The following is a 14,646-nucleotide window of genomic DNA, read 5'->3' as shown; positions in this document are numbered from 1 at the left end:
ATATTGATATAATATAGTAATTTTATAATTTCTTAAGATTTACCCCTTGATAATAAAAATTTAAAAAATTTGCTTTTATAAAATAAAATTTGATCTCTAAATTACATAAATAATATTTTTTTTATCTATTGTACATAGTTTTATTAGATGTATACGCCGCATCTCATGAGCTTCATCATCTAGCGGAAACTGCAGAGTTAAATTTACATCGAGAGCGCCTTAATCTTTTGTCCCTCACCTCAAGACCATTTAGGTTACCGATACTCCCCAATCCTCTTCTTCTTCTATATCTCAGGGATTGGAAGCTCCCTTATTATAGCTTCCAGTTAGAAGAAGGAGCTTTGGTGGAAATCCACCTAATAGGCCAACTTTCTCCACCAGAGGTAAGATTCACCCTTATTAAACTAGGATTATCTTCAAACTAATCCTTAGGGATTTTATAAACTTTTTCATTCTATTTATTTTTTATTGTAAATCATACTTACAATCTATATTTATAGCCCATATACGGTTATAATTGTATAAGTAAGTGATAAACAAAAATAATATGGGATAAAGGTAACTATTTAACTACAGAAGGGACTAAACCTTCACAATAAGAAGTTATGTATTATTAAATTATAAATTATTATTTATTTATTATAAACTTATTTGTGTTATAGTTATTTTCTAAATTCCGTACTGTGTATTTAATCTGAATTTTATAGCACGTTTTTAAAATTTATGCATTATAATTTGTACGCTTTTAATGTAAATGACTGGCTTTTGAATTCTATTTATATTACTCTCTAATAAAGTTGATCAAATGATAATTTGAAATTCCAAGTTCTTTCATTAAAACATATATAGCAATTAAAGTATCAAATCGGTTTTAATTGGAGATGAGGCTCTACTATAATATTTCAGTATTCAAGCAATCTGTATTATTCTGCAGAAAGAAGATAATTAAAAACGAATTGTACTATCATTAAACTATAATGAAACAACGCATCAGAATTATTTTTTAAATTAAAATATATAATACTTTTAAAACGACTAAAAAAATTATTTTCATTATATACTATTATGCAAAAGACCTATATATTATTTTGTATATCATATAAATGTTTATCTTATGTATGTATTATATGAATTAAATTAACAACCGAGGTATTTTCCATACATTTCAGATTAACCGGTTACCCCACTTAACCATTGATTTATACTGTATTGACGGATCAGCCCGACCCAACAGGGTTTTAAAATATTACATACTTGAATTGTTTTGTTCCTATAAACTACTTGTTACAAACATGTTTTATTTCCACTAGTTGGTAACTTATTTTTCTCTATCAACCACAAGTTATTTCCCACATCTTCCAATCTTCAATGAAAGTATGATGGTTCCAAATGTTATAATTCCTTCCTAAATTAAATTTGTAGTCTGCATTGGCCAATACTCAAAATTGCACGGAGAGAATTGACCTAGAAACATATTACCGTTAATAATAAAAGAACTTAGGAATCGGGATGTCCTGATCAGCTGAAAATATATTTATTATGCTGTATGAGGACCTGATAGCCGTGCAAGTTGTGATGAAGGTTCCAGAGAGTCTGGTTTAGACTGTGGGTTCGATTCCCTCTAAGTCAGACAATTTTGATTTCAGCGCTAGAAATATGTATATTGACATTCTTATTCTGTGGCTGAATGTGACTTCAAAAAAAATCTTATACAATAAGAAATTTAAAAAAAAAAGTATATTATAAGCACTCATACAGAAACTTTCAAACAGATACAGTGCTCTCTTAATAACTGCTAACCTTTATTACACGAAATTACAAAAAACTACATATTACATATTTATTTTACCCATAGATTTTAATTACTTTACATTTTTCCTCCCAATTTTGGCCTTCAAGACGAAAATTAATAAACAATAGTTATTTATTTATTAAACTATAATCTATATTGGAAGTTTTAGAGATACTGTGTCTCTCTCCAGTTTCTATAATTTAAAAATGTTTTTAAATAAGCTTTTCAACAATTGTTCATAGAATCCTGCCAGTGAAGCAGTAAGATTCCAAGAAATTCATCTCGATCGCCGCCTTACCTATAATCATGCTATTAACACCAAACTAACTCAAACTTACGTAAGGTTGGCAATGCTATATCGTAAATGGAAAGTAGAACAACTATTCCGATTTTTAATACAATACTCAGGTCACTGCTACTGGAAACGGCATTTTATACAAAAAAGAAAAAAAATACAACACTTACATTAAATACAATACTACCAATTTTTTTTCGTTTTTTTTTCAAATTAACCTTCCCTTTCATTAGAACGAAATTATTTATTTTATTTAATCTAATTAATGTCATTGCTTTATTTATCAACTTCTCAAGAATTATTATTTTTATCTATTTATTTTATTTCATTTTTTTAAAAAATAAGTCGTCATTATTTTTCACCATTGTTTAATACTTATAGCGTTGTAAATAGTCAGGGGGCTTTTGAGCGATACTAATCAATAATTAATTGCTGAAAAAAAAGGAAACTGTTATATCAACCGTTGTAAGACTCACCGGTATGGTATTAAATAAAATTATTTAAAAAATACAATTGTACAAAATAAAATAAATGCCTTTTCAATTGTTTAATTAAAGAAAGTTAAATCATAGAAGCTGAGGTGGTGGGCGGAGTATCCCGTCCAAGAGATAAATAAGTATACTAAGAACTATTTAGTGTTTTAGTTTTTGATCTGAACGTAGAATAGGTTAATATAATTTTATTTACAAATAATACTGTTTCACATTTTATTAGAATATTTCAACACAATGTCCTAAGTCTCTCAAATAACAATTTATATGTAATTAACGACTGTTTCGCCATTTCAAGCATCATCAAGATGGAAAAAGAGACGTTCGAAAGATATAAGGTATACATCATACAACATTCAAGACGTATGTTATGTAATTAAATTAATTTTTTTTCTTTGACACCCAAAATTATTAATTTTAGTAAAATGGCTGTTTTAAAGGTTGTATAGTGATTGAAATTAGAAATATCATTTAAAGGGTCTGTTAAAGTCATTACCCGCTATTCCGTTGAGTCATGCGGGATGGAATCTTCAACTAATGTAGGCGCTTTAGTTAAGCTTCACGGTAAAGTTTTTAAACATACACATTCACAGCTTTAAAAATTCAACAAAAATTTCGTTATAAAATATTTTTAAAAAACATATATTTTAAAGCTAAAAGTATAATTCTGAAAAAAATACCTTTTATTTGAAAGAAATAAATTTTTCCTCACAGTAAATTTTCTTTATTCTTTTTTATTTTTGTAACTGCATTCCCATGAGATATGAAGGATATTAAAAATATATTGACATAAATTGTGTATAATTTAATTTCAGTGTTTATGATATCCAGATAGAGAACGAATATTACTCATAGAGTAGTAATTCTGCCAACAATGGACATAATATGTCGATAAAAATCACTGAGTTTTCTTGAAATGTAATTAGATTACAGTAAAAGTAAACAGAATGAGCATCGGAGTAGCTTAACAAAAGAAAAATAGACAGAGAAACGAAAATAAATAATATTGAGATACTATAACGTACATATTACTGAACAAATATTTTACATGAAACCAATCAAAAGATAAAAAATTAAGTAAATAAAACAATTTATAATAAGTTCATGAATTATTATATTAGTTATTTGTTTGTAAATGTTATTCTTCAATTACATAGATATTATTACAGTTTTGATTATTTAAAAAATATTAATTTAATAAATTAATTTATTATATTAATTAATAAAAATTATTCAATAATAATAACATTATAAATAGCTTGGGGTGTCTTTTATATGACAATACCGTTATGTATGAAATAAATTTAAAAAAATGTATATTCTTTCCTAAAACATATCATTAAATCATTTTTACTGCTTGTAAAAAATATTCTGGATTTTCTTTTTTAGGGAGTTGATTATAATATTTTTTTAAGGCTGAAGTGAAGAACACTTCCAATTATAATATATTACTATTCAATATTTTGCACTTGTAAAACGTTTAGGGATTTATCCCATACAAATGTACTATTGTATCATCATATTTGTCAATTTTATCAATTTCCATTGTGAAAGTTTGTCATTTATATACATACAGTTTAAAAAATTTTTTACAACCACATTATTTAAAATAATGTCCTTACTATTACTAAACAATGAGGTTGTATAAAATGTTTAAACTATATGTTTATAAATGAATAAATTCACAATGTAAATTGATAAAATCGACAAATATATGAGTACATGAGTATGGCGTAAGTCCGTAAACACTGTAGAAATAAAAGAAATATAGAATAGTAAAATATTATAATTGGAAGTTTTCTTCACCTTAGAATAAAAAATAAAATAATATAATTAACTTCCTAGAAAAGAAAATGGAGAATAAATTGTATATATTTTTCTTCATTTATCAGAATATTCACTCCTCTTCGAAAATTTCTAGCTTAAAACATACTTTAATTATCTGGGGTTCGCGGAAGTTATTAAAATTATGCTCATAAATATTCTCAGGTCTAGATCATCATCACACAATATAATCGCGAGGGTGGGGCAAAATGGGCGGGAAAAAAACCTACCTCCCGGCTTTGAATATACAGAATAAATAATAATTAATTCTCCTTACATTGGGGACATAATTTATCATTGGAGCCCGGGACCAGTTTGCTCGGAGCACCAGCATTGAAGGAACCCTCGGTGCCACCGCTTCCATTAGCTAGGCGCTCCATCAAAATTAATGAATTTCTTCAAGAATAGAATCTCTCTTAACAACATAAACTTTATGAAATAATTCTTTCGGCAAGAGATCTGCCGCTTCTTAGACAACCATATTTTATCCAACGGTGTCTTAAACGGCTTTATATAGCATTGTTTCAGTAATTAAATATTAGCCTTCCATTGAAGAGACATTGTCATTTCTTACCTCTCTGCAAAAAAAAATAAATGAAACGTTTTTCAGACACTAAAAAAAAATTGGTACGGTGTGCTCGATGTACTACTTACAATATTTATATATTGCTTTAAAAAATTGTATTTTAGGATTTTTCCAGGTGTCAATAACGAATATCAACTTAGTTCTCTCCAAGAATACACTAATTTAATGAAATACACACATTGGACACGCTGTCTCCGATTTCTATTATGAAAATTGCTTTCTCAATTTCTCCATTTTTTCTCCTTCAATTAATTATCAAATTATTTCATAGTACATATGCATCCATTTTCTATTGCTATTAAAAAAGCTAAATGGTTAATTACTTCAAATATATGAAATAAAGATGATTTTTTTTTTATGCACCATCCAAGCTCTGTTAGAATATATGAGTATACTTAGCTTAGATAACTTATATACTTAGCTGATATCACTTGATTTTATTTTGATATAGCGAGTTAGTAAAATTATTTCAAGCCATTTTTGAAAAAATCGGAAAAAAGAGGAGACATCGATATCACTTTCGATCAGTGCATTTTATCGAAAAATTTGCAGTTAAGGCAAATACCTGATTTTAATTTTGATTTTTGTTTTGAAACTAGGCTGTTTACAGACACATACAAACAGACCCAGCTCTCTTCTAGACTTATTAAAAAAGAATTATTCTTTAAATTTCTAAAATCATAAAAAAAACTATCACAAATATAACATGAATTGAAAGGACGAAATATAAAATTTAAATTATATAATAAAACAAATATAATCATAAGAAAAAAATGTTAATTATCAGCTATGTTTTATGATATTAAAAAAAATCAGACACCCTCAGACATTTTGCGAGTAATGTTTAATTGGGTCCTAAAAAGTGTATTTCCATCAAAAATATGAACTTGAAATTTTACCAGATAGGAAAACTTTTCTTTACTATATGATAAACCTACTCCAAAAAATAATAAGTTATTATAGTTTTTTCAATTGAGAAAGTCGTATATATTATTATATGGTACCTCTGATTCGAGGATTCACTAAAGTTGGAAACAATCGTCGGAGTGTATCTGTTCAATACAGACAACACAATACAGCACTTAAAATAGACCCCTGTAGTACTGCTGATCCGATATTCTCGGCAGTAGGCGAATTGAACTTGGTTGTAGCTCGGAATGTCCTTGTCTTATGAATTGGTCAGACACTTGAGGTAACCGAGGTTGCGATAATCAACATTATTCTTTTATAATCTTCAGTTACTCAGCTCGCTCATGTCTTTAGCGGTAATAGCTGGCAATAATAGGATATCTCATCTCAATTACGATTCGCTTTGTAGGCCATTTCGAGCTAATTAATAGTTCATAATGATCTTAAGACGTTTATGGGCAATCGGTCTGACAAATAGAACAACGACACAATTTTTATCAATAAAATTCAGTTTTTCTTTCTTGGGAGATAATATCCTTTAATAATTAAAATAAAAATATAATTATACATAAACATAATAAATTTACTCACTGTTTTCTTGAGCCTTGACACAGGTGTCTTGTTCAGACCAGCAATTATGGCCATGAGGGAGTTAAAGTTTCCGATGTTGAAGCACTCTCGCGCAGTCTCAATCCAAAATTCCAAGACTTTAACGCGGTATTTTTTGCTCTTCATTTGCTGTAACAAAAAGTATAATAATAACGGCGAATGTTAAAAAAGGTACAGAGATCACTTTAAAAAGGTAAATACTGCAAAATTTATACAAAATAATGTTCAAACATAAAAAACTTATTTTGATGGAGATAACAATAATTCTTAATGATTGGTTCTTATGCACAAAACTGGAAAATATTCATTGGGTATAAGGTAAGATACTTTCTTTCTTATCCTTGAAAAGTTGGATGAAATGTCAGTTTTAACCTTCATCAAATAGGTTCGGATCGGTAACTTGGCAATAAAATTCTTTTTTTTTTTAAATTTATTTATTGAAGGATAAAACTTTATAACAAAATACAATATATAATATGATGTATGAGTTGAAACATAGGATAGTATCCAGTGAAGGAATTATCCATAATAGTATTAATAGCTAATTTGATTTAAGAGATCCCGTTATAACATTCTTTTTAAACCCCTAACTGAAAAATTTGTTTAAATCAAATAAAATGTTCCATATATAAAAAAAAAATATTACAACTAAAAATTAAAATTTTTTAAGTTTTGCATTCTACGTAGACATACTGTTTTTTTGTAGCAATATAAATAAATAAAAATGTGGTAGGGTAGAGCTTCAAATTTGAAACTAAAAAGATTAGTTTAATAAATTATTGTTGAATCCTACTAAATATTGAAACTTGAAAAAAAAAATGCATTTTAAGTTTTATAAAACTTGATAAAATATTAGACAAGAAATTTTTAAAAACAAAGCTAAGGGGAATAAAAGTCAAATGTTTAGGAAAATCAGAAACCTGACAAGAATACAAGTTGAGGGTAGCCCTAGATTGGAGACTTTGAAACTTTGACTTGGACCAAGCCCTGGACTGGGACCAAGCTCCAGGCCACAGCAAAGTATCTTCAAAGCTTTGTCCTCGTTCACTCTGGGCAGTAAGTCGACACGACCGGAAACAAAAAGTTACTATAGTTATTTCTTTATATGTACAAGGTCATTTGTCTTCAGAGTGTAAAATGACAAATTTAAAAAAAAAAAATCAATAAACATTAGTTCTAAGCGCGTATAAAAACATAGGAAAATATGTTGATTAATTATCAAAATGGTTTCAGACAAAACTGAATAAATTTTTTGAAATATTTTCTATCTGGATGCTCTTCTACGTCTTTAACTGAGCCATAAACCTTATTATGTCAGGATGTCTTGATCCATTTCTTAAAAGCGCTTCTCGTTTCACGATTAACTCCTTGATTAGATCACAGCATCTAGAGTGATTCATATATGTTTTGTCATCCATTCATTTTTCAGTCGTCCAAATTACCAAATTAATGACTGAGCGAAAAGTCTTTGCTACCCACATATTTTTAGGTGGTTTGGCTACATAAATTACATTCTGGCCAAACCACATAAATTATTATGTATTATTATTTTTCATTTGTGGTTCCTCCCCTGCTTCTTCTCTTAATCTTTTATTTCTAATTCAGTCAAATCTAGCTATCCGAAACCTTGCCTTATAAATTTTAATTATGTGGCTTTTACACGGCTTCTAATGTTTTTAATACCAGTTTATTTCTACTTCACTTTTGTCTTTCTGGATTATAACAATTTTTAAAATAATACTGATTATTGCAATTATATTGAGTTGATGTGGCCAGTGAAGAAAACAAGCTAATGTTTAAACATTATTCTTATTTTGCCTACGTTTTGGCCTATGTTTTATACCTTCATCAGGTCTGCTAATGTTGAAGGAAGATGTCCTTTCTGGACATCAAAAGTTTATAAAAAAACATTTCTAGGCATGAAAAATAAATCTCTATTTTGATCAATTAAGAATATCATAAAATTATAAAATGATAAGTCTGAAACAATGTATTTTTTAAAAAATCATTTTATAACATTATATATAACTGAGAACATATGTTATATATACATACTATGGAGAAAAAATGGAGGTTAGGCCGGGCAGAAGCGATGGCAGTATTAGAAGGGGAGCATGGGTCCTTGCTGTGAGCTATTATTTCTTTAGGCAGGTCCCTCGAAATAATTTGTTTCCTCCCTTAAAAGAAATTCGCTTTCATTTCTCCACATCCATCAGCCCTCTTCACCCAATCCCTCATGGTGTCTCTACCAATCTCGAGGTTCGCTGCCTCTCCGAGTATAACAAAGCTGTTGTGAGGCTGCCACAAATATAGGGCGATTTGGGATAGCAAAAAACATCCAACATATTAAGCAAAAAATAGAAAATATTATTATCTTCACTCCCGCCTTCTCTTTATAACACTACCTATGCCATTGGTTTAGTTAAATATAATATAAATTAATTATAAAAAAAAACGTCTTTTTAGAAAGTTATTATCATGTTATAGTACTGAGATACAGGAAAAACCTAGGCATATGTCTTCCTTAAGAATATTATTACCCTCAAGACTTTGGTAGCAGATAGTAGTGGCCAACTTCATTACCTAAATCCATTGAGCGCAATTCATAAAATCTGCAGCATTTTTCCAATTTTCGTAGGATATGTTGAAGCTATACAGAGTTAATTAATGGATTAAGTATTAATAGTCACAATATTTTGAAAGCTCTTAGGTCTCAACTTTCTCTTAAACTTTTTTTTGTTGGGGTAAGAGCAAATGTGAACAAAAGAAGCACTGGACCATGTACTACTATCTCCCTTATTTAGTTTTTATGCAATGTTTTTTCTTTATTTACAATAAATTTTTAAAACAATTTTTAAAATAATAGAAAAAAATTGTCTTTAATTAATTTAAGCTTTAAATAAAAATAATAATAATAATATGTTTTTTTTAATTGCCTTAATATTACAGAGAAAATGCATTAAGCGTAATTTTCACTAATTTTAAATATTATCGCCTGATATTTAGACTTCCACTTGTTTTTTTTTTAGTTAAACTAAAAGATTAAAGGGGGCAAAGGAAGTTGTTAAGTAACAAAAAAAATTTAATTTTATATAAATTTTAAATAATTACAAACATATTTTGTACGTAGGTTACAAAAAATTTTAAATGAGTTGACTTGTGATTTAAGATTAAAAAAATACAATGAGAACAAAACACTGTTTATTATGACTGTGTTTTAAAAAATATTCGTCTCATATGAACAATAAACATGTAATAACAAAGTAAAAATAGAAGAAAAAAAAAAAAAAGAAAAACCGAAGAGTGGGTATTTCACAGTAAGCTGTAACAATAGGATTAAGAAACATAAATATCAAGAACATAGTCAATATTTTTACAGCAAGGAGTGGAAATATTGACTCCTAGAGGTCAGTAAAAGAAACAGATGACAGTGTACAAAAGCCTAGCCTACTCCACAGTGGAGATGTTTCTTTTCCGGGACAAAGAAAACCGGGACGTGAGCTGGAAAAGGGACTGTTTGAGAAATCACCACGCCTCTGGAAAAATACTACCCGCTTATGTTCTTCGCCTCTACAGCTTTCTACATCTCTTTGATATTCCCAAAGCTTTCTTCAACTGAAGGATATGTCTCAACTATTCCAAGCCCCAAACCTCGAAGGTTTAATTGTAAGCAAAGTGGAAAAAGATAATATTTGCAATTTAATTAAGATAAAAATAAATTATTTTATTTATTAAATAAATCAAATGGTATCCTTGTTAAGTCTCACACTCTTTATTATATCTATAGTCCAACGTTTCGGCCCTCCTCAAATACAATCTTCAAATATAAATTCTCACCTCTCATCAAAATTTAAAAATGTTTTGCAGGCTATTCTGCCCTAGCCATTATTTATAAGTCAAAATTACCCTATTTTTTCAAAATATAATTATTTTTTAAAACTTTTAATTTTCGATTAATCTACACTATCACTAATATATTTATAGCCTGTAAAGATTCTTGAGGAAGGCCGAATTGGCTGAAACGTTGGACTATTGATATAATAAACAGTGTTGAGACTAAACAAGGCATTTGATTTATTTAATGAATAAATACCAGGCTCAAGAAATTGAAAAAAATTATATTTAAATTATTTTATTTAGGAGCGTCAAGGAATTAAAACAATTTCGTGAATCTGTTATAATATTTTATTAGTGACGCATTATGTGAAATTGAGTTTTTTAAGCAGCAATAATTCAGTAGGTTTTTTATTACAATATATTTTTAGAGCAGATTTTAATAAGATACCTATTCAGCACATTCCAGCAGAATTTAATCTACTCTTATTTCTCGTTTTTAAATGTGAGTGCTATATTTGATTTTTATTTTTTTAATATGTAATTATTACCGCCAAATATTATATTATACCAAGTATATAAAAATTTAACAATTGATAATATGGATGTTTAGGTTAGTACAAATAAAACAAAAAAAGGTTAAAATATTATTATAATTGTTTTGCATAGGAATCCGCACCCCAAAGTTTACAACACTACATCAGTTTTCGCCATTTTTTTAAATAAATGAGATTATTTTTTGAAGCTGTGTAAAAAAATGAAAATTGTATTAATCATGAAGCATTGTTTTGATTTAAATGAGAAAAAAAAAATTTACAAAAAATTCCGATAAATAATATATAAAATAGAAAACACACATAATAATTGATATATCCTGAGATATGTATATATTTTGGAAGCAAATTTGAAAAGTGAGAAATTCAAGCCATAATTACAAAGTTCCTTCTGTTCAGAATATCTAAGGTATTTTTTAATTTTAGTTTCTAGTTTTTTATCTTCTTTTTGTAATATTTTTTTTTTTTTTTTTTTGGAAAAGCTTGTTTTACTGGAAAAGCTTTCTTTTACTCTATATATTCGTATGTAGTAAAAATTTACAAGATTATTATAATTTTTATTCTTATTTATAGGGAATGAGAAAAATACTTCAGTTATTGTTGGACAGTATATTTAAAAATGATCCAGAGCATATCATTATTCTCAAAAGAACAGAGGAACCTTCTAAAAAAAAATTCCATCTCACGTTCATAGAGGAAGGAATCAATAGGAAGATGGCTTAACTTTCCGAGAAGTCGGAAATATAGGAGGGCGTACCCCAGGGGAAGAGCTTAGGACCTATCCTCCAATTGCTACTTTCCTTCCAATCTTATTTATTGTAACTGAAAACTTGAGTAAATTCTATTGATGATATGACATCTTAATAAATGCAACAAATAATAAATTTTTAATAGCGTATCTTTAACATAGCTAATTGCTGCAATTAATAATCAGTATTTTCGTGATGCAAAAAGTAGAAATAAAATTTAAATAAATCCTTTATTCTTTATATAATTTTAATTTGTTTTCATTTTTTAAATTGTATTCATAAGAGTAATAATAACCGAAGCTGTTTTTTCCCTTGTAGCAACATTGAAGCATTGACAATTGTTTGAAGTACTTGAGCTGAAAGGATTTGATAAAATATGCAATGTTACAATCTTTAAAAAAAAAGAAGTGTTTAAGTTATTAAAATTAATGTTAATTACTAAACTGATCTATTAAAGTGTATGCCAATATATGTGCAAATATATCATGGTTAGTCAGTATCGGATATACCCTGCTGGTCAAAAGCTTAAGACCTCCTTCTTCGTACTTTGACTTATCTATTTTATCCATTCATGCTGCCCAAATACATCAGGTTGCTACATTACACAACATACTGATCCATCCGTGACTGGACAGATATACGTTACATATTTTTATATAATACATATTTTATAACATTTTTTTTCTTCCACACTTTTCTTTTACAATCAATACTAGTCTACAAACTAACTACAAGTTTTTCGATTTATTCCTATTTTTTATCTTTCCCTTCTATTTCACAACCCCTATTTTATTTGATCAACAAATTCCCCTATATATTAAATATTAAAATATTTAAAACAATAAAAAATTATAACTAAAACAACAAATAAGATATGCGATGCATGCATGCCATCCCACTTCTGGATAAACTCCCATACTCATTAATTTCCATGCGTGTGGTGGTGTATGATTCCCAGGGAGTCAAGTATTATATTTTCTGTCACCCTAGCCACGTCCTGGACATCGAACCCGAGCTCCTCCATGAAGCTCCTAGTTGTGCTGGGAATCGTTCCACGGGCTCCAAACCAGAGGGCTCTCACGTTGAAGTCTCGTTCTCCGAAGCCCTCACGGAACTTCTCCTTGAGGAAAGGGATACATTTATCGTAGATTTCCTTCTTTTCTCTATCTACCTTATTTGCCTGGCCAAGGTCGTTATTTTCATATCTCACGGTGGGATCTAGAATGATTGCCGACTTCCCCTTCTTAGGGAAAGCAACAATATCCGCATATCTTCTGGATCCATCCGTATCTACGCAGTAGACCTCGTCAAAGCAGGCAAAATCTCTTTCTTTTAGGAGCTTCATTAGCTCGTATTTTACTCTATGATGTCGGCGTGTTATGAGGAGGGAGTTGTTGGGGCATTCCCCAGCACATGTGCTGGTGTTTCCGGCTCTCAGAAGGGGACCCAACTTCTCTATCCTGTCCGCTGACACCTGGTACTCCACGTAGGGGTGCATAATTTATATTCAATTTCAGGGCATTGGACCATTCAGAGCCCGTAAGTATTTGTTTATCGTATATAAACTTATTTGCTCTCGGGGTCTCTTTGAAATGGCGTACTCCAATGCTCTGCCACCTGCAGTAAGCCCATTCCTCGAACGCATTTTCACGTAGCGTCTGTCGTAGAGCTTTCACACTCCGATGCCCCTGATCAACGCCCAATCTATCGGCATATTCAGCAATCTCAGCTGAACAATCGAAAGTGGACTGGAACAGAGCATCGGGTACATTTGACAGCCGCTGAGCAATGGACCAGTGTTGAAGGGGAGCCTCCCATTGGCAGCGGATCAAGCCTAGGCCTCTGTACCTCCTCGGAGCATACAACATCGCCGTGGAGGTGTTCGCAGGGAGCCCTATAATGGCTTTAACACTTCTGCGAATCATTGTGTCGATGCCATCCAGGATTTCAGGACGTAGCTTTGTGAGGGGAGCGGTCTGGAGAGGGTATGTAAGACCCAGGAACACGTACTGGTTGACAATGTTGACCTTCTGCTCGGGCTTAAGCAAGCACGAGGTGACAAGCTTATCCAAATTCATATTCAACTTTGTCACCGGATCCTCGTTGAACTGTAGCTTTCCCGAGAATGTGCATCCTAAGAAGCCTTGAGGAACTCCACGCTTTACTCTGATTTGGCTTGTTGAGTGGGCACCTACGTTTATTTTGATGTTGTTCTTAGTAAGGAGAGCCGAAATCACATTTCTAAGACCCGGCGACACACCCCTCACCTTCAGTGAGCTCACAATGTGATCATGGCCAACATTGTCTAATGATTCATAATATGTAGTAAGTAAGTATGTAATATATAGAAAAGTATTATAATCGTGAAAAATCTTGAATTTGAGTTTTCTACGGAAATACATGTTTTAAGATCTCCCACGGTTTAAGCCAAATAATCATTTTTGTAGTTTGTGTTTGTGTATTTGAACAGCCTTAAAAGAAATAAATAAAATTTTCAATTTTATTTTATTTTATCGAAAACAACTCAACGATTTGGGTTAACTCGATATGTCAACGTAAAATAAATTAGTCTTTTATATCAGTTAGGTATCCTCATTAATAAAATAGTATGTCAGGGCTTAAATGCCGAATTTTCAAAAAAATGTATCTGAAGTACTCTTATTTTTTTTTAAATAATCTCTTTTTATTTTCAATTGTGAAAACAATGAAATATGAAAGATTTTAATAATTTACCTTATTAAAAATAGAGACAGCAGCTAAGAGGGATTGGAAAATAATCGAGCGTGAAAAAATCCAGTGTATTATGAAATAAATATAGCGTAACTAAAATAGTTTTTCAAATGGAACTTTATTAGAATAAATTATAAACTTTTAGAGGAAAAATGTAAAACAATGCAATTCATTTTTAACTGATCATGTGGGATTTAAGAAACCACTGGTGAGGTAGGATCTCACAGATCCTTTATTTGTTCAATTCAACATTAATAATATTAATAACCTATA

The 14,646-nt window shown here is 29.8% G+C and overlaps 1 protein-coding gene across 1 annotated transcript in view; it reads right to left on the bottom strand.

Annotated features, from left to right (window-relative positions):
• The window catches only part of LOC106682936 (ras-GEF domain-containing family member 1B), a gene marked incomplete at its 5' end in the record, with an annotated part of 139,453 nt that overhangs the window by 121,031 nt on the left and 3,776 nt on the right, over positions 1-14,646 (bottom strand). The window contains one exon of the mRNA XM_024361331.2: positions 6,489-6,635. Within this exon, the coding sequence (XP_024217099.1) occupies positions 6,489-6,635 (147 nt within the window). The remainder of the gene's footprint in view (positions 1-6,488; positions 6,636-14,646) is intronic.

This window comes from Halyomorpha halys, unplaced genomic scaffold, assembly GCF_000696795.3.
Source record: "Halyomorpha halys isolate HHAL.00 unplaced genomic scaffold, Hhal_1.1 Scaffold453.1, whole genome shotgun sequence".
Classification (NCBI taxonomy): domain Eukaryota; kingdom Metazoa; phylum Arthropoda; class Insecta; order Hemiptera; family Pentatomidae; genus Halyomorpha; species Halyomorpha halys.
The sequence above is the reverse complement of the archived record's forward strand: the minus strand, read 5'-3'. Positions and strand labels throughout refer to the sequence as shown.